Source organism: Mauremys reevesii, linkage group 3, assembly GCF_016161935.1.
Source record: "Mauremys reevesii isolate NIE-2019 linkage group 3, ASM1616193v1, whole genome shotgun sequence".
Classification (NCBI taxonomy): Eukaryota; Metazoa; Chordata; order Testudines; family Geoemydidae; genus Mauremys; species Mauremys reevesii.
Window position 1 is genome coordinate 51175072 of NC_052625.1, and position 20006 is coordinate 51195077.

The following is a 20006-nucleotide window of genomic DNA, read 5'->3' on the forward strand; positions in this document are numbered from 1 at the left end:
TGCAAACATTTAAGTGTGGATAGATCTAATTGCTCTCATTTGTGAACAGTGATAATTTCTCAGACAGTAACAGAAAGGCTATGCGCTCTGGTGGCAGGAAGAGGCTATAGTTAGAATTAGGGTCTCTGCCTTGGCTGGTGGGACACAGTATAAAAAGGAACACTAGTCCTCAGTGTAGTTCTGCACAAAGGTCTCAAGGGGTGTCTGTGGGGTCATTAGGGCACCTCCCTGAATTGGCACCTGACCTTGTTCAATGACTCTCTTGGTTCTTAGCTGAACGGATGGGAGCCTTCACTCTTCCTTGCCCTGCATGGAAATACTCTCCTCTCCTGAGCCCCAGAGGAACCAGCCCTCTCCTAGCACAGTACCAGCCTTAACCTAACAGTGCTGTTGGCCCCACAATTCCTGATGCTCCCATGCTGGCAGCTCCATTATGGTTCCTCTCTACTCCTGGCTTAGCAATGTGTCCATTCCCTATCACTGGTTCCTGGTGCAAGGCACAGATTGAGAACAGGCAACAGAGTTGGAGCACAGTAAGAGGCAAAATTAGGACTCAGTGCAAGCTTTTGATTAAGCCCATCTCCCAGCAGTGAGAAACCCTCCCTCCACCCAGCACTCCATTATTTGATGGTTCTCCCTTAACCCCAGGAAACTGATCAGTTCCCAAGGTGCAGCACCCTTGGATTACCCAGCATCCCAAGAATTAATAATAAAAGAAATCAAGGTAATCAGCAGGGCAGGTTGTCAAAAAGATTGAAATGAGTAAGCATTTTTCCTTCACAGAAAGAGCTAAAACAGCCTTCAGGGTTTTTCATATCTTAAAGTGTAAGGATATCAACCATTAACACATGAAGAGCATCTGCCCACAGAGAATCACTGTTATGTCAGCACCTCTCAAAACCTTTCCTAAAAGGAAAAATACTCAACTAAAACAAAAATCACTACGTGATCACTGTGCTGACCCCTCTAGACATTGATAAGGTGCATCTAAGATGGCTGTGTACTAGCAAGTCAAATCTTCTCCAGTCAACATCCTCAAGCAAGCTGTGTTCTGAGGAAGTGTATTTCTCAAAAATATTTTCCTTCACATAACTATAAGCTGTATAAAACTGACAAACCATATTGGCTTCTACTCCAGTCAGATACAATTAACAGGAATTTTAAATGATTTTGTATTAACATACAATGTAACAGACAGCCTTCTGAAAGTACAGGCAGTATTGGATTTACGACATAATTAGTTCCTGAAAATTGTGTCATAAGTCGAAACATCGTAACTCAGAACCGCAATCCACTCCATTGCAGGACAGAGCATCGTAAAGTCAAAACCAATTGTCGCAAGTCAAATTAGGGTGTCAATTCAGAAACGTCTTAAGTGCCATTCGTCGTAAGTCGAACATCGTAAAGTTGAAGACTGCCTGTACAAGTACTACTGTAGTCACAGCAATAGACAGCTTCTCTCAGAGACGTACCTCTTGCTACCTGATTACGACAAGCACGAAGGGACTGAAAGAGGCTGAAACCATCAATAGTCACAACTGCTGCTGGATACAGGATACTCAGTTCTTCATTCTTTATTAAAAACAATGAGGTAAAGGAGACAAATCACTTTCATCATCATCACATCACCTTAGCTCTTCTGCTCTCTGAAGGTAAGCTTTGTAAATAACACAAGGTAACAAGTGTTTTGTCTGAACAGTTAATTTCTAACAGACTCCACACAATGGAATATCATGCAGAGACAAAGAAAAGCAGTTTAAAGAACTATCTGACATCTCAGCATACTATTAACTATTATTCAAATACAGACTCAATTCTGTATTTACTGTCTACATGCTGTCTGCTTTCATGGAACTTCATGCCTCTCATCTATTTATATTTTAACAGTTTAAGGAGAGAACATACAAGTTGTTGCAACTTGTAAAAGTTGCCTTGGTATGGGTTTATCTAGGGTGCAAATATCAAAGGATTTGTGGCCCAAATCCTGCATATGGATTAGGGTCTAAATTGGCACTTAGGCCTGTTTTATACACCCAAATGTCCATCTGCAAGATTTAGATGTCTTGTTAAAACCTCCATCATTCAAAATTGGGTCCATGTCATGCTAAACTGTCATCAGAGATGAACACTTGTATAAAGATAACAAGCTTTCTAATACTTCCTAGTTTTTTGCATGCCAAACTCGAATTCAGCAAAGAGTGCAGAATGGTGGGCTCTTCCACAAAGTTGAACAATGTTCTACAAGAATCCCTGTAACAGGAAACGGCCTAATGAAATGCAGATTCCTATGACTACCTTCAAAATAGTCAACTTTTTTCCTTGGAGGTATTTTTTACCTTTCAGCTGTCTCCAGAGTAATCTTACTGAGAGAGAAAAGAATATTACTCTGCTAGAGCACTGTGCAATTCTTGGAACCTGCCAACCTGCATATTCCCCTTGAAAATCCACAAACATTAGTATGTCCATCTACTATATTTTGCACACATAAAAGGAAAACCAAGGCAACAAATGAAGCCCTCTTTTACATGAATGATATAGTAATTCAATAAAAAGAATGAGGAGTACTTGTCGCACCTTAGAGACTACAAATTTATTTGGGCATAAGCTTTCATGGGCTAAAACCCACTTCATCAGATGCATGCAGTGGAAACTACAGTAGGAAGATAGATAGATAGATAGATATTACACATACACACACACAGAGAACATGAAAAAAATGGGTGTTGCCATACCAACTATAATGAGACTAATCAATTAGCTTTGGGGCTAAATATACTCTTCAAAAATAAGTGGAAAGAAATGCTGCTTTCCTGTCTATGTCTTTATGATTTAGCTGGGTTTGAGGATTCTTCTAGAATGACATATCCCTAATCTCTTGCTCAGGTCAATTTTCCACCTGTCAAAAACTGCTAAACACATACTAGTGGATTCATGTAGGAAAGAAACATGCCACAACCTGAAACAATACTATTTTACTTTTGAAATAGCCTGCTACACCACCTGTTCTGTGACTCCAGGATGCCTTGGAACCTCATAGGTTCTGCATTTAAGCTGCAGGACAGGATCTTCATTTAAGAGCTGTGCAAGAAGTAGGACTCCAGTCTAAGAAAGAAAGAATAATTAACATGAATATTTATCCTCTAATTCACCTTTGCTTAGGAAAGGCTTGCAGTATAGTCTACAGAAATAAAAGTTTACAAGTTACAGCAATACATCACTACTTTACAGCTGAATGGTGCTGAAAGAAGACTCACCTCAGTGTAGAAACGGACGTAGCCAGAGGTAAAACCTACCACGATGCAGGTCCAATCAGGACGGCCTGTGGAGCTCCTGTCCCATAAAGAAAACTAAAGTGAAAAAACTGATTTTGCTCTCAAATATACACATACAAATTCCATTGACTTTAAAAGGGTTAGCATGCATTTATCTGAAGTCAGAAGCTTTAATTGCTAACGAGTCTATTCTTACCTCTTTTGGCTTGCCAATGGAATGCACAATGCACTACTTACACATTCACTGGAAACAGAAAATAAAAATATGAAGCATCTCATGCCAAACAGTTTAAAATTACATACTGCTATAGTTCTATATGACCTAGCAGGTCTTGCCAGTCTTATTAAAATATTTTAATAATTTTAATATTTTTTAATTTATTAAGATTAAAAATGATTACATAATGAGGTAAAAATATTATGCAAAATACTAATACAACCATATTTGTAAAATTATACACAATTCATGTTGTGGGTTAAAAGAGAGAGTGTGTTGCTGAGGCTTTTTATAAATCATATATACTGTATTTTTTATTCAAAATCCTGATGAAAAAAATCCTAATTTCTGTTTTTTTCAAAATTATGTATTATTTATGCTATATAGCAGCCCACACAAAGATTTTTAAGATTAACATACTATTGTTGCAGATAGAACAATAATGCATGGAAAAAAACATTAGAAATGTAGAATGCTACAGGAACAGAAACATCAACAGAAACTGTTTCAGAAGTTTGAAAATGAGTTACATTTTATGACAGACGTGAGCCATAGTAAAAAAAAAGGGGGGGGGGGGGGGAAAGGCAATTGGTTTGAAATTTGAAAGAAAAAAGAGGCTATAAACAAATGCAGTGAATGCTTTCTGTACATCACTACTAAAAGGCAAAGACTAACAAGTCACTTTGCAGTCAAGGTAACAATGACGTACACTGCAGAAAAGGAGACCAACCCATTAAGTGCAGAATGCAGGAAATCCCTCTACGAGTGCTCAAATCAGCATGAACAACAAATGAGAAATTTGACACTGTTCTCTGAAAATTGAAGGCAAGGACATGCCTTTAGTTTTCAACTGACCACTAAAAAACAGGTTAAGGATCATAAAGATTTTAGAGTCAAATGAGAGCTAGGATCTTAACGGTCACAGTTGAGGAAGTGGCACAGAACTGTTTTATATGGTTTTCATAGTAAGCAACAATATTAGGAGCTAATCTGGATTTAGGATCCATAAATTACATGATTGTATCTAAAGTGATTGTGAGTATTATGACAAGGGTTCTGAAGAAGAATAAACAGACTTTTGAGAAAAGCAGATTGAGGATATACAAAACAGGTTTTGAAAAGTAATTTGACTATCAGAAAATATAGTGCAGAATCAGGGGCGGCTCTAGAAATTAGGCTGCCCCAGGCAGCGCGGAGCGCTGCGCCGCCCTTCCTCGGTCCCGCGGCGGGTCCTCTCTTCCCGCGGCTCCGGTTGAGCTCCCGCGGCAGGTCCACCGGAGCCCCGGGACGAGCGGACCTGCCGCAGGCATGACTGCGGGAGCTCCACCGGAGCCGCGGGAACAGCGAACCTCCCGCGGGCACGGCTGCGGACGGTTCGCGGGTCCGGCGGCTTCGCTTGAGCTGCCGCAGTCATGCCTGCGGGAGGTCCAGCCGAGCCGCGGGACGAGCCCCCCTCCGCAGTCATGCCTGCGGCAGGTCCGGTCGTCCGCGGCTCCGGTGGACCTCCCGCAGGCATGACTGCGACAGGTCTACCGGCCCAGCCTGCCGCCCCCTAGATTTGGCCGCCCTAGGCAACAGCTTGCTTTGCTGGTGTGCCGCCCCTGTGCAGAATAAAATAGCAAGTTGCTGTGCTCATATACCACATTTCCCATTTTAAAGAAAAAATGAAATGCTCTATAAAGAATAATGATGTAATAAGTAAAAAAAATGTTCAAGAGAAATATACGATTATAAAAACATATATGATTTCTGTTGCTAAAGTTGATAGGGGTTAAATGAAAGGTAAATACAGGAGAACCTTGCTAATTTTCAACTTGATCATCATAGGCCTGATCCGCCTGACAAAGAGCCATTGGGTTTCACCTCACTCCTTAGCAAAGATTTAACAGTGCGGTGCTCTAGAGAGGCAAAGGCTTCATTATGTTTGCAAAATTACTAGGGTACTTTTAGTAATATACTAAGTAGAATCAAATTATTAAAACTAAACTACTGTTGTCAAAAACAAATTAAGAAAGTACACTCTGATGCAGAACTATTAGTTTTCATGGTGTTTGTTAATTTAGTAATTTGCAAACATTCCTTAGACTGCAATGGGTCTCCCCAGTCAGTGTAATTAGCAAGCATTTACTGTATAAGAATAATGAGCACCACAAATAGAAGAGAGTTTTCGAAGACATGCACACACAATTTGGGCAGGGGAAAGCAGACAACAGTCAAGGTTTCCTTGAGACAAATAGAAATCAGAGATGACAAGAAATACTTTGGTTACTCATTTTCCAATATATAGACACAGATTTTATTTCCACCATTAGATAAAGTTTTAAATTTATTATGAAAACATTTAGTACAAGTGAAAAGGTTCTATGAAACAGATAGCATATCAGCCCTAGGTGACATTTCCAATGACATTTGAAGTGTAAATTCCATCTGAAACAACAGTTTCTGCAGGCATAACACATCAGCTCTATTCCCATAAGAACAAGCAAGTGACTAAGGCTGGCAATTAAAAGAAAGCTGAAGATATTCTAAATACAAGTTTGACATTAGTTGCAAACTAATTAAATCTTATAAGATTAAGGAATTGAGTGAAACCACATATATAAAAGCAAAGTTTATTGACCAGAAAGTATTTCCAGTTGAGGAAAATATTGGGGGTTGGGGGAGTCAGTCTTTAAGCACTATGTGTAGCTACAATAAGAGAGCTAGGTTACACTGCTCTAGAATTTGAAGTCTCTCCTATTTGAAACACCTGCAAACCCTTAACTGGAGCAATAAAGGTAGGATCACACCTCATCTAAAGAAATACCTCCCTCCAGGGACTCTAACATACTGAAAGGGATTCTACTAATGTAAAAAGGAATAGCCTCTGTGAAACAGGCCATGTTATTTGAACAGTGAGAAGGAAACAAAGAAAAGCCAGATGCGTATTGTGATATTTATTAAAGATAACTCAGCTCAGATATATGGCAGTAGCGAGTTTTTAAACAAGGTTCATGCCTCTTACCCAAAATTTCACATGGGTTGATAAAAATCAACATCTCCAGCTCCCTGTTTAACCACATTACTGCACATACTCTTACTGTGACACACAGCTGCAGGTGTCAGAAAGAGCACTGAGCAACTCGAGAAGGTAAACCTAAGATGGTTTACTAAAATACCTGAGCTATGTGAGGAAAGGGGGAAACTGAAATATTTCTTGGCAGCAGAAGAGAAAGCATGAAGAAATTCTGTATTCTCTGGGGCTAGTTTGGTTTGGATGACTAATTGAAACCAAAGCCAAGATATATATGGAAGTCAAAGCCAAAAGTTAGGCTTGAAGTAAAATTTTCAAAAGCACCAAAGTAACTTAGGAGCCCAAATCTCATTTTCAAAAGTAGCTGAGGCACTTTTCGAGATCAGAACTGGGAGGGCAACAAACGCAACATGTCCACAGCATCTTGGGGGAAGAAGGGCTTTGCATCATACGAGTGATGCTCTATGCCTGTGACTTGGAGTGTTTTAAGTATTGGTGTGATGGTATGAATATGGGGAGAGGATCCTTACAGACTACTTCGGTCTGCAGCCCCAGCACATCAGGATAAAAAAGTTTCTCCCACACCCTGAAGAAAAATTCAATTCTACTCAGTAGATGTTCAGTTTTATTTTCTTGCTAGGTTAAGGAATTACAACGGTTTCGTGACAGTCCAGATCTGTGAACAATTGTTTTTATTATAATTATATGCACACCCACTAATTTGCATATAATCACACTCAGGAATCTCACTCCCAACAACAAGTAGTGGCTTTTGCATTCAGGCACTATTTTTAGCCATGTAACTTACTCCAGCCCAGAATTCTTAAAGTTGGAATGTATAAACAATCAACAGCAATTAAAATCATTTAGTCAGTTTCCTCTCTCCAAACTATTCGCAAAGTACATTTAAGATAAAAAGAGCAAAGTACTAATTAGTAATAGTTTAAAAAGTTATATTTAATCAGATAAACTAAGAATTCAATACCTACCCTTCTTCAACATTCAGAGAGCCACTCCAACCAACAGCATATTGCATTTCCTCCTTTCCCTTGTCGCTATATTTCCATTTTGCTGACAAAAAAAGGCATTGTCCATAAAAAATAAGATGTTAAAAGGTTATTTTGCAAAAACATAGTTCTATTCCTAATATTCCTCAATATAACACATTTAGGTCAGTAACCAGTTTAAAAAAAAACTCTCACCATAGGAAGGGAGTATGTTCTACTGATCTGAGGAGGGGACTGGGAAACACAACTCATGGATTCTTTTCTCACTTCTGCCACTTAGTGAGACCTTGTGCACATCATGTAACTCCTCTCCATGCTCAATTGACTAATTTATATTTAAAAAAATGAAAACATCAACCTATTTCACTGGCGCTATAAGGTTTACTTCAAACAGTGAGCTCCTCAGATGAAAGGTGCAATGAAAGTACAAAATACTATTACTATCCAACATGAAATCAGAACCCCAGAGTCTGAGTTAACACAGAGGAAAGTAGACAAATCTACACTAATTCTAAACATTTGATTTTCATAATTCCTTTAGTCACTTCATAGTAACACTGGAAATCACAAAAGACTTCATTATTTTCTAACATTAGATTGTTTCTACAAGTAGAAACGTTTTCCGAATAGAAAGCATGCGTCTGACGAAGTGGGTATTCACCCACGAAAGCTTATGCTCCAATACATCTGTTAGTCTATAAAGTGCCACAGGACTCTGTTGCTTTTTACAGATCCAGACTAACAGGGCTACCCCTCTGATACTTTCCAAATAGAGTTAGCTGAGAGTAAAAATCACAGCACTTGAAACAATACAGTACATCGTGTGCTATTTATATGCCACCTAAAAACTGACAAACTAGAACAATTACCACCCAATGGTTCAGAGGCAGCTGCTATCTATCCATCAGGTGAGATGAAGGATAACTTCCTTATTCATGAACCAGTAGGAGCGCTGTTAAACTTCAGTTAGCTGGACAGTGTTCTTACAGGCATTGTACATTTCTGTCTGTAGTGGGGTGGTCACCCGCTCCTGCCTGGAAGGGCTTAAAGCAGCCTGGGAGAGGGCTGTGGCAGAGAAAAGCTGGGCTGATGGGGAAAGCAGCCACAGCTCTAGCCAGTGCAATCAGGGCCCAGCTGGCCTTTATAAGAGGGCAGTGGGCCAGAAGCATGGAGAGACTCCCACTAGCTTCTGAGAGGGAGGGACCTGGCTGCAGGGACCTGAGCAGAGTACCTGAGTAGAGAGCAGGGATGGGGAAAGGCAGAGGAGCTGGGGAGCTCCAGCCTGGAAAGCCCCAGGCTGCAGCCTAGCAGAAGGCAAATGGGTACTAGGGGTTGCAGAGGGCAGCCTGGGGTAGGCAAAGGCAGCAGGTCTAAACCCAACCTTGCCAACGATGAGTAGGCTGATACTGCAGTCTGCCCCAGGGCCTGGGGGCTAGACAATGACTGGCAGTAGCCATATACTGAGGGGAGCTGAGACAGCAGGTGAGGGTTCCCCAGAGAGGGGAGACCCTGAGAGACAGGGGTTACTGCCAGGGGCAGCACCCCAGATAACGGGGCACCGGGTCTGGGAGGGACATGGGGGCCAAGCAGCAGCGGGACACTGGCCTGCAGAGGGTGCTCCAGAGACTGGATGAGCTAATTCCCAGAGACAATCAGCAGGAGGTGCGCAGGGGTGAGTCCCACACGCTTACACTGTCCTTCCATTAACTATGTGAAATTAGTAGCTAATCAGTTTTTGACATGCATGATTCTGCAGGGAACAACAAATTTGGGCTGATGGCTTTAAGAAAATGCAATCATTCTAGTTTCAGAAATCTCAGTTTCTGCAGCATTTAGTTACAAGTTATTATCCCAACATACTGACAACGAGACACATTCTGCTGCATGGATATAGTTTTTAAGCAAAAAGCAAAGCAAAAAGTCTTTAAAACACCACCAAGAGTTCAGGTCAGTTTAGCTTAATTTTTCCCAGAGAAAAAGCTTTAACACAAGAAAACATAAAAATTAACACTAACATAAAAAACAAATTTAACATAAAATTAATACAGCCCAGAGATTTTTGTCTAGAAAGCATGATTAATTGTAACATCTGAAGCAAAACTAGAGATAACAAGCTAGTTATTTTATATATATATATTTTATCAAATTATGCCTTTTAAAATGACTCAGACCTACCAAAAAAAAAAGGGGGGGGACCTGAGAAGGCTGAAACTTCAGATTTTCCATATCTGCTTATGCCTAGTTAATACTTCACAGATATTACATAAAATAGCCCACCATACTAAAATCTCTGAAAATAGGGATTTATGATAAAAACTGCAATTGTTCACCAACTGTAGTACTGAGCCATAAGTAAAAAATGTGCATTACATACTTACGCACTAAAAAGACAGCTTTCTGCTCACGAGCTATTACCATCAGATCATTTGCTGGTGACAAGGATAACACACAGTCTTGAAGCCAGTAACTTGTCTGTGTCTTGCAAGTGGATTCTTCTTCTTCCTGTGTGCAAAGCTTTAGTTAGTGTAGGCAATGATTTTCAAAGGTGTTGGTTGGTTTGTTTGTTTTTAAAATCACACATATGCCTTGCTTGCCCTCTCTCTGAACTAGTCTAGTGCTCAATACCCAGACACCAGTTCAACTCTGGTATAAATTTGCAGAGCAGTGCAAGTCAGGTTTATCTATTTTAGAGTAATTCTTTTAGCATATTAACAAAATAGCATATAAAGGAGAATTAGTTGGCTATTTGGATTCTCAAAGCCTTGTCTCTCACCAAAGGTAATTACGGAACTTAACAGACATGGGGATGAGAGTTAAAGCACTATCATCGACTAGAAACCGGTTGAGAGAGAGAGGACAAAGTGGTCAGTTTTCAACATGAAAGGAGTTTCCCCAAGGTTGTTCCCCAAGGTAACACCACTGTTTGAAAAATATATTTGCTTTACAAAGCACTGAATTCAGGTTACTGCCACTCAACAATCCTGCTCTCCCTGTGCCTTTACACATTATGGGGCTTCAGAAACCAAACTTAAAATGTGAGAAACACCAAAAAGTGTTCCCCACATGTACACAGAAATGTTACAGGTGAAGAACTCCCCCCCCCAAACCACAACCCTGCAAAAAGTACAAAACGTAGTTACGCAGTACTACTTCACACAGGAATGGCAGTAAGAACTGGGAATTAGGCCTAGTCAAAAAAATTTCCATCCAACCTCTTTTTTAACAGAAAACTAGATTTTCAACTAAACAAAGTTTTCCATAAAAAGTGTGTGCTTTCAGAGGAAGTTTTTGATTTTATTTTTTAATTGAAAAACCAAATGCCCCCAAAACAAATGTCTTTGGTTTCTGGACAACATTTTTAAGTTTTCAAATTTCTGCTGCAAGTCAAAATTTTCTGTGGAAAATTTAGATACAAATTGTTTTGTTTTTGTCAAAGTTATCAAGGGGGGGGGGGATTTTAGCTGTGCCCACACTCCCAATACAATTTTAAAATGTTGACACCATAAAATATAAAGAAAATAAGAATGGTATGGAGAAAGGGGAGCACACAGCAGCCCAGGCATGGGAAGAGAGAATGGGGGCATACACAGAGCCTATTGCATCAGGAGAGAATGATGGCATACAGAGTCCCTAGCATGAGAGAGGGTGCGGGAGGGGTTGCAAGAAGCCCCTGAAATAGGTGGTGTTGGGAGGATGGAACACAAGGAGTTGGGTGGGGGCAAACAAAGGAATACAGGGAGCCTTCGGTACGTGCATTGAGCTTGACCTACAGAAGAAATTAAGCATATGATCCTCCAGTTACAATGCAATTTTATCACTGACTACTATGAATTCCTTCTGCATCCTGCCTTACAGAAGCAGGATAGGTCAAATATACACTCTGTTCCACCAGTCTATACTTCAAAGTGAGTCATAAAATATCAGGGTTGAAAGGGACCTCAGGAGATCATCTAGTTCAACCCCCTACTCAAAGCAGGACCAATTCCCAGACAGATTTTTGCCCCAGATCCCTAAATGTCCCCCTCAAGGATTGAACTCACAACCCTGGGTTTAGCAGGCCAATTCTTTGATCTAAGACTGCTGTAGACAAATATGCTGTTTTACCAACCTTAACTTTATAATCAGTTACTGTTTCTACATAATATTTTTGGAACTGCTGGGAAGGAAGTGATTGAGAAGAACAAAGGGATGGAATTCAAATAGCAATATACAGATATGAAAAAAGCCACATACAAACTGCTCATCTGCCAAAAAAATCACTGTTAAAAATAGTGCACACACTGTAACAGTACTCATTCATATACTTTTGAGCAGCTGAAACATATGCTTTTGAATGCATCAAGTTTTACATTTGTTTGAAAAGGTTCCCCCTCACCCCAAGTTAGCCACCCCAGTCAAATTAAAATCAATCTAGAATGAGACCTCACATTTCCCCCCAATTTTTGTAATATCAATCTTTAGATGTTAAGACTTGTTTGATTTCTTTTAATCACACACACTCACTGTATTTACATCTACCTAGGATGTTCAGCTCTCCCAGAATACATTTGTGTTATTATTACTTTCTAATGTAACCAGTAGAAAACAGCATTGTTTCAAAATTTTCAGAAAAAAAAAAAGCAGATATCCTCAAATACAGTGACCAGAAGATTGGTAGTTTTGTTAAATGACAACAAGAATGGAGAAAATTTACAAAATCCATGTATTGTGTAAATGGTGAATAGGCATATTAGAAGAAAAGTAATTTAATTCTACAGCCGTGACTGCCATGCAACTTTTCACACTAAAGCCCTATGATCTCAACTCCAGTAGGAGTTTTTTGTCTCTCTTTATTCTTTGTCAGTCCAGCAGATGGTAGACTGCCATAATTTATACATCCTATTGATGGCTAGCCTCTGCACCTAGCCAGTTGTAAAATGTCAATCATCTGAAGCTTCCAAGTATCAGTGTCATTGCATATGTCCCTATATAGTGTAATAGTGCTAGTAAATTCTTCTACAATTTAGGGAGTGACAGTGGGCAGGCTGACAAATATGAATGACTTCACTTATTCTGTATATTTAAACAAAATATGGACACAACCATCAATTACCTGTTTGATCTGTATTGCATATGCACACCATGCAAGCCCTTTAAAACTTATCTATACCGAGGAGGAATGTGGAACAAAAGGAATTTAAGATGAGGAAAGAGGTTTCTCCCTTTGCTGCCCATCATCAACCTGATTAGCCTTGTCCTTGAAGAGACAAGAGAACCAGATTCATTGCTCCTGTAAGAAATCAATTTCCAGAACTACAGAATAAGGTCCTGCAACTTATACTGCAGACACGTGCAGCGGTCCAGCTACAAAGAGTCATCAATTTCAATAAAGAGCTGCCTGTAGTTAGTTGCAGAATTAGGGCCAAAACTACTATCTATCCAGGTGTTCTACTTTCTCTCTCTCACCCATACACACGCTTATCAGAATGACTAAACAGTCGCAAGTTGCAGTCATTTTTCAAGCCCTTGCAAGAAGGCCACAAAACGTTTTAATATACCCAAGAAAGAACTTTGACTAATTCTTCCTCTTAGAACAAAGAATGACAGGGAAAGCTTATCATGTGTAAAATAAACCCTTTGTACAGAAAGCCAAAGACAATTAGTGTGGTTAAGGCTATTTTTAACCCTATAAAATTTTTCAAATTCAAGCCCTGGACAACAGAAGAAGAAAATTATAATTTTAGGGTTGGGGGCTGTTTCCTGTTTTCCCTCCCTCCCTCTTTAGAAACACACACACACCCCTTCTGGAAAGTATTCTTTCCCTCTTTTGCCCCTAGATAGTGCCGCTCCCTGGCCACAGCTGCATGACACAAGGGTTGGTCAACTGATTGCTCATGGTGTTTGGGCTGCGGGGTGAAAAATAGCAGTGTAGATATTCGTGCTTGGGCTGGAGCTCAGGCTCTGAAACTCAGCGAGTGGGGAAGGTCAACTGACCCAGGCTCTGAGACTTGATGCTCTGGTTTTTCTTTGCAGTCTAGATATACCCAAATATGAGAGACTACCTGGAAGTTGGGGCCCAATAGCTACAATTGTGATCAGCAGCAGTGAAGAGACAATCAGATACCTGATTACACGCTCACTCCCCCTGCATTATGAGGAAAATCAAGACACTGGCAAAGCTGGTGAGCCAGTAGGAAGTTAATGGGGGCAGAGGACTGAGGCCCACACAAGGAAGGTTAATGTTGGAGTCAGCAGCCCCCATAGGTAGGATTTGAGTGGAAGCTACTAGCAGAGCACTGAGGCCATGAGGGCAAGCTGGTGAGTGGAGAGAAGAACATTTCAAGAGGTACACCAGGGAGGAAGAGAATGAGAACGCACCCCATTAAGTCATATCTGATCAGCTCAGCTCCCTTCCTCTCCCACTGCCCTCTGTTCATTTCCCCTTCCTAGGTTTCACTGGAATTTCATTGCCTACTCAGCAACATCCATCCCCTCCCAGCTCCAGAGTTGTTCTAGGAGCCACCCTACCCTGAAGTCTTTGTCTGCTCTGCTTCCCTCTAGCTAACCCTCAGTAATAACTGAACTAGCTGATGTTGCTACAGCCCCCACATGTGGATGCCCCCCATGCAGGAAAGAACCGCAGTTGGCAAATTATCTTCCATTAACTAACAATCAAACAAACCAAACAGGAGACGCTCTCCTGTCGACTTACCTTACTCCTCTCATTCCAGTGGAGTTCCAGAGTCGACCGGAGAGCTCTCTGCGGTTGATTTAGCTCAGTGGTTCTCAAACTTTTGTACTAGTGACCCCTTTCACATAGCAAGCCTCTGAGTGCAACCCCCATTATAAATTAAAAACACTTTTTAATATATTTAACACCATTATAAATGGTGGAGGCAAAGAGGAGTTTGGGGTGGAGGCTGACAGCTCGCAGCTCCCCCATGTAATAACCTCCAGTTTGAAAACCCCTGTTTTAACTGGTCTTTACTGGACCCACTAAATCGACCCCCACTGCATCTATCGCAGGAGCATCAATCCCCAGTAAGTGTAGACATGGCCCTACTATCTCACCCTCTAGAATGGATTGTTCGTCTGTTCTCTCAAGGGAGGCAGAGAAAGGTTGACATGGAACTTTCAGTCTACATACAGGTCTAGGGAAAAGAGACGTCTGCAATTTTCCTCCAGAGCAATGCAACAGAAGTACTTGTGGGCACGCAAGGGCCCAATTACCTGAGGACGCATGCCACTATCATGGTGAGTAATGTACAATTTACTTTAAAACCTCAGTTAAAAAAGAAAATTATGGACACACAAATAGCAGCATTTATAGTGTCATTAGTAGAGTGCCATCTTGGCCACATGAAAGCTACTCAACAAATTAAACCAACAGGAAAGATTCTTTGAGAGAAGACAAGTCTTAGTGATAAAAGTGAACACACATAGACTTACAGGTTCTTGTGTTTCTGCTTCATCCCAGGCTCCCCAGCCATCATCTTCCCAGTTTGGTGATTTATCTACTTCAAACAAAAAGATTAAAAATCATGAAACTACAGCATAGACAAGGAACTAATTAATTATGAAGGTTGTTTCCCCCCCCCCCCCCCACCTATGCATCAGTTAATATCAGACCTATAACTGCTTGGTACAGCTAAGAATAAAGGCAATCAACACATGCATCCTAAAATGTAAGATGCAGCATGCTGTATTTTTCATGAAAGTGGTATTTATCTTGATTTTTAATACTTCATAAGTATTATTTCTAAATACAAGACATAGATGTGGTTAAGCACAGGATTGGGAGCAGAGAACATCAGAATCTAAATCCCAGTTCAGACTCACTCCACCTGTAATTCTGAGCAAGTAACTCAACCTGGTATAGTGCCTAGCACAATGGGGAAATCAGTCCCTCAATGGGGCCTCTTGGTGCTATGGCAATACAACTTTAGATAATGCTTCCCCAGCCAGAAGGTAATACACAAAGCAACTTCATTCTTCTCAGCTTCCACATGTTCCTTATGAAGAATACCACCAACGTATTGTGAAGATTAATTTGCTAACGTCTGTAAAGCAACCTGAAGCTGACAAAAATGACAGGTGGTAATATCTTTTATTGGACCCACTTCTGTTGGTGGAAAGGACAAGTTTTCGAGCTACACAGAGCTCTTCCTCAGGTCTGGAGAAGGTAACCAGAATGTCCCAGGTAAATATAAGATAGGATAGACTGTTAAACATAAAGGGTTAATTCATGCTGTAGGAGACTACTTAGAACAGGGGTGGCCAACCTGAGCCTGAGAAGGAGCCAGAATTTACTAATGTACATTGTCAAAGAGCCACAGTAATACGTCAGCAGCCCCCCATCAGCTCCCCACCCTCCATCCCTCAGCGCCTCCCCCCACCCCATGCCTCCCACCTGCCATGATCAGCTGTTTTGTATGCGCAAAAGGCTCTGGGGGATAGGCTGGAGGATACAGCACGTTCAGGGGAAGGGGCGGGGCGTTGGGTGAAGGGGTGGAATGGGGGCAGAGCCTGGGGCAGAGCAGGGGGTTGAGCAGTGAGCACTCCCCAGCACATTGGCAAGTTGGTGTCAGTAGCTCCAGCCCCAGAGTCAGCACCTATGCAAGGAGCCACATATTAATCTCTGAAAAGCCAAATGTGACTCTGGAGCCACAGGTCAGCCACCCCTGACTTAGAATGAAGGGGGCAATTAAGGGTAGCAGCCAGTAGGGTGCATTACAAATTTTTGTTATGAGCCATAAAACCAGTGTCTCTGCTAAGTCCATGATTTTTAATGTCCAGAAGAGTTATGAATTTAAGTACCCAGGCTTGTCTTTTGAAGGTGTTGTGCAGGCTTCCTTAGAGGATGAGCACTGAGATCAGATATGGAGAGATCACTCTGTGGAAAGTGTGTTTTTCTTTTATAATTTTTCTGTCTGAGTTCATTCCAGAGTGTAGCAATTGTCAGTTTTCATTCACATAGATGTTGTTGGGGCATTTGGTGAACTGGACAAGGTACATCACATATTCAGATAGGTATGTGTAGGACTCATGGATCTTGAAAGGTGTGTTGTGGGGAGCACTGATTTTTGTACAGTAGAGATATGTCTAGGTTTTGCATCTGTTATTCTGGCAGAATCTGTTATTCTGGTGCTGCTTTGGTGTCCTGGTCTGTTGGGGAGCTTGCTTTCAATTATGAGCTTGGTAAGGCTCGGGAGCTTTTTTGAAGGCCAGAAGAGGTGGTTCAGAAAAGTTTTATTTCAGGATATGGTCCCCAGCAAGTATGGGTTGTAATTGTTTGATGATACCCCGTACGGGCTTCAGGTGGGGTAATATGTGACAACTAGGCACATGCAGTCAGTGGGAGGGTATCTTCTCCCCTCATATCCTGGGACCAACACTGCAAACAACAATGGAAGATATCGCATTTTGCCATTTAAAATGGAAACTTCACAATATGAAGAAGGCACCCATACTGAACAGCGACATCCACTGCCTAAGCAGATGCAAGAAACAAACACTATCCCCAGAGGATTCATCATCTATAACCCTCAGACCACTCATACAACTCCAAATGTGCAGAACGGCTCTGCAGAAGGACCTCAGAAAACCTGAGAAACCATCTCTCCTGAACTTTACATACTCCAGAAGGGACCACTTCAAACAAGAAATCACATGCTCCCACACACTGGGGGGGCGGGGAACCAACCAACCAAAAAACAAACCTCATGAAACCTACCTGGAGATCATGCAGGAAACTCAAAATAACTATAAAAAACCTGATGACAGCCATCCAACACAAAAACAAAAAGTGGAACCAACTACAACAACTCCACAACCAACAGACCACCACCTCCAGGAGAAACCACAACACCAGGACCCACCACATGGATACTACATGACACACCATCATCATCAATTTATCAAGACTGTCCCTGATCAGAACAAACTTATCTACTCTGCAAAGGACTGAACTTCTGCCCTACCACTGAAGCTGATAACATACTAACATGTGGAGAACTAGAAGAATTCTTCCGTTAATCAGCCTCAAGGAATTCTTTCACAACTATCATATCCCCATCAACAATCAGAAGAAAAAAAAGATACACCCCAGCAGACCAAACCGCAGACTGGATCATTACATTGATTGCTTCAGGAACAAAAGATTCTACTGAAATTATCAACAATCATCATATGCCCCACAGTCTGTTCACCACCAAGAGGACAGTTATACTCCCTGAAATCCAACCACCAGATAGTCATCAAACAAGCAGACAAAGGGGACGTTATCCTAGTCCTTAATCGTGATATCTACACCAACAAGACCAACAGACAATTCTCTGACACCACATACTCCAAAGAACTCAAAGACAACCCCACACCATAACTAACAAAGGTATTTAAGGACATCATCAAATCCTTCCCCAAAGAACTCCAAGAAAAACTCTACAACCTCCTCCACCAAAATTCTACCCCAGGAACCTTCTATATGCTTCTCAAGATACATAAATAAGGGAACTCGGGCAGATCCACAATATCTGCCCACAGCACTCTTACTGAAGGAATAGAAGAACTGATAGAAACCATCCTCAAACCACTCACCACACAAAGGGACAGTTTCCTTTAATACACTAAGGACTTCCTCCAGAAACTCTGAAACATTATCAACCTTCCCCAGAAATCATCCCTTGCCACCATAGATGCCACCTCCTTATACACAAATATCCCTCACCATGCCTACAATACATTCAGTGCAAGGAAACCCATCCAAACCACATCAGCAAACTCATCTATTTCACCCTCACCCAGAGCAACTTACATTTAACAACAAACGCTTTTTCCACACTATGGGAACAGCCATGGTACTAGGATAACATCCCAATATGTCCATCTTTTCATGGGCCACCTCAAGAAAGAATTTCTGGAAAAATGCAGCACAAAACCAATGATATACCTGAGAGACAGTGATATTTTCATTCTCTGGACACATTACCTAAAGTTTTGCACAGGTTTCTACCACAACTTCAACAGCCACCATCCATCCATCAAACTCTCCCATACCAACATCAACGTCCCGGACACCACAATCAGCTTCAACAATGGAATTCTACACTATATACAAAATATACATATACTATATTAAAAAAAAAAAAACATGGATCACCACACTTCCACAGAATCAGCAACCACCCAAGATACACCAAGCTAGGCATTCAGGTACCACAGAATTCGCTCTGAAGAGAAAATCCAGGTTACACAGCTAAACACACTTAGAACTGCCTTCACTAAACAAGGACACTCCACCAGACAAATAGATTGGGACATGGAAGGGGTCACCCAAATGCCCCAGGAGAATCTTCTTCAAATACACACACAAACACACAGATACTGACTGCACACCCCTAGTTATCACCTACCACTCCAAAACAGAACCAGTTCAATAGAACCAGTTCCCCCCAACAAAATACCAACACTGGGAACAGATCATAAGAATAGCCACACTAGGTCAGACCAATGGCCATCCAGCCCCATATCCTGTCCAACATTGGCTTATGCCAGGGACTTCAGAGGGAATTAACAGAACTGGCAAGTACTGAGTGATCCATCCACTGTTGTCCACTCCCAGTTTCTGGCAATCAGAGACTAAGGACACCAAGAGCATGGGGTTGCATCACTGATGGACCTATATTCCATGAACTTATCTAGTTCTTTTTTGGACCCCATTATAGTTTTGGCCTTCACAACATTCCCTGGCAACAAGTTCCATAGGTTGATTGCGCATTATGTGAAGAAGTACTTCCTTTTGTTTGTTTTAAACCTCCTGCTTATTATTTTCATTGGGTAACCCCTAGTTCTTGTGTTATGGAAAGGAGTACTGTAAATACTGCACTCAATATTCAAGGTGTGAGAACACCGTGAATTTAGATCATAGCAACAACAAAAGCGGAAGAGAGAAAATTCACTGTCACCCAGAAAGCAATGGAAAGGCGAATGTGTAAGATATCGCTCCGTGATTACATACTAAATGAGGAGATCAAAAGGCCTTCAGAGGTGACCGATGTAGTGCAGGAAGTGTACAATGCAAAGCGGAGATGGGCAGGTCATTTAGTCTGCAGGCAAGACAATAGGTGGACAACCTACATCAGTGACTGGATCCCCAGAGATCACAAGCGACTGCTGGGCAGATTGAAAACGTGCTGGGCAAATACCATGACAAAACTCTTTGGCCAGATATGGGAAGAATGTGCTCACAACAAAATGAAATGGTGTTTTATCGACTTGTGTTCATGGAGGGATGGATGAGGACAAGCCGGACAAAGGTGATTATGTATTTTCTGTCTTGTTATCTAGCCTTTTCTCAGTGTTTCTAATATTCTGGTTTTTTGTTTTTGTTTTTTTGATTGCCCCTATACACTGAGCAGTTGTAGTGATTGTTTGGCAGACTTTCTGCTTCTGATGTACTGAAAGTATTTTTGCTGTTAGTTTTTTTAGTCTTTGACTCGTTGCTCTTCAAATTCTTTTTT

General features: G+C 41.2%; 1 protein-coding gene across 4 annotated transcripts in view; it reads right to left on the minus strand.

Moving 5' to 3' along the window:
* Window positions 1-20006, minus strand: part of RAB3GAP2 (RAB3 GTPase activating non-catalytic protein subunit 2) — a 79631-nt gene that overhangs the window by 39778 nt on the left and 19847 nt on the right. The window contains exons 2-9 of one of the 4 annotated variants that reach the window (XM_039530781.1): window positions 14938-15002; window positions 13068-13073; window positions 9888-10011; window positions 7492-7573; window positions 3469-3516; window positions 3255-3330; window positions 3001-3102; window positions 1473-1572 (exon numbers count right to left, since the gene is read on the minus strand). In XM_039530781.1, coding sequence (XP_039386715.1) covers window positions 1473-1572; window positions 3001-3102; window positions 3255-3330; window positions 3469-3516; window positions 7492-7573; window positions 9888-10011; window positions 13068-13073; window positions 14938-15002 — 603 coding nt within the window. Of the gene's footprint in view, window positions 1-1472; window positions 1573-3000; window positions 3103-3254; window positions 3331-3468; window positions 3517-7491; window positions 7574-9887; window positions 10012-13067; window positions 13074-14937; window positions 15006-20006 lie in introns of all 4 variants that reach the window. The other 3 variants (XM_039530779.1, XM_039530783.1, XM_039530782.1) reach the window with 3 other exon arrangements.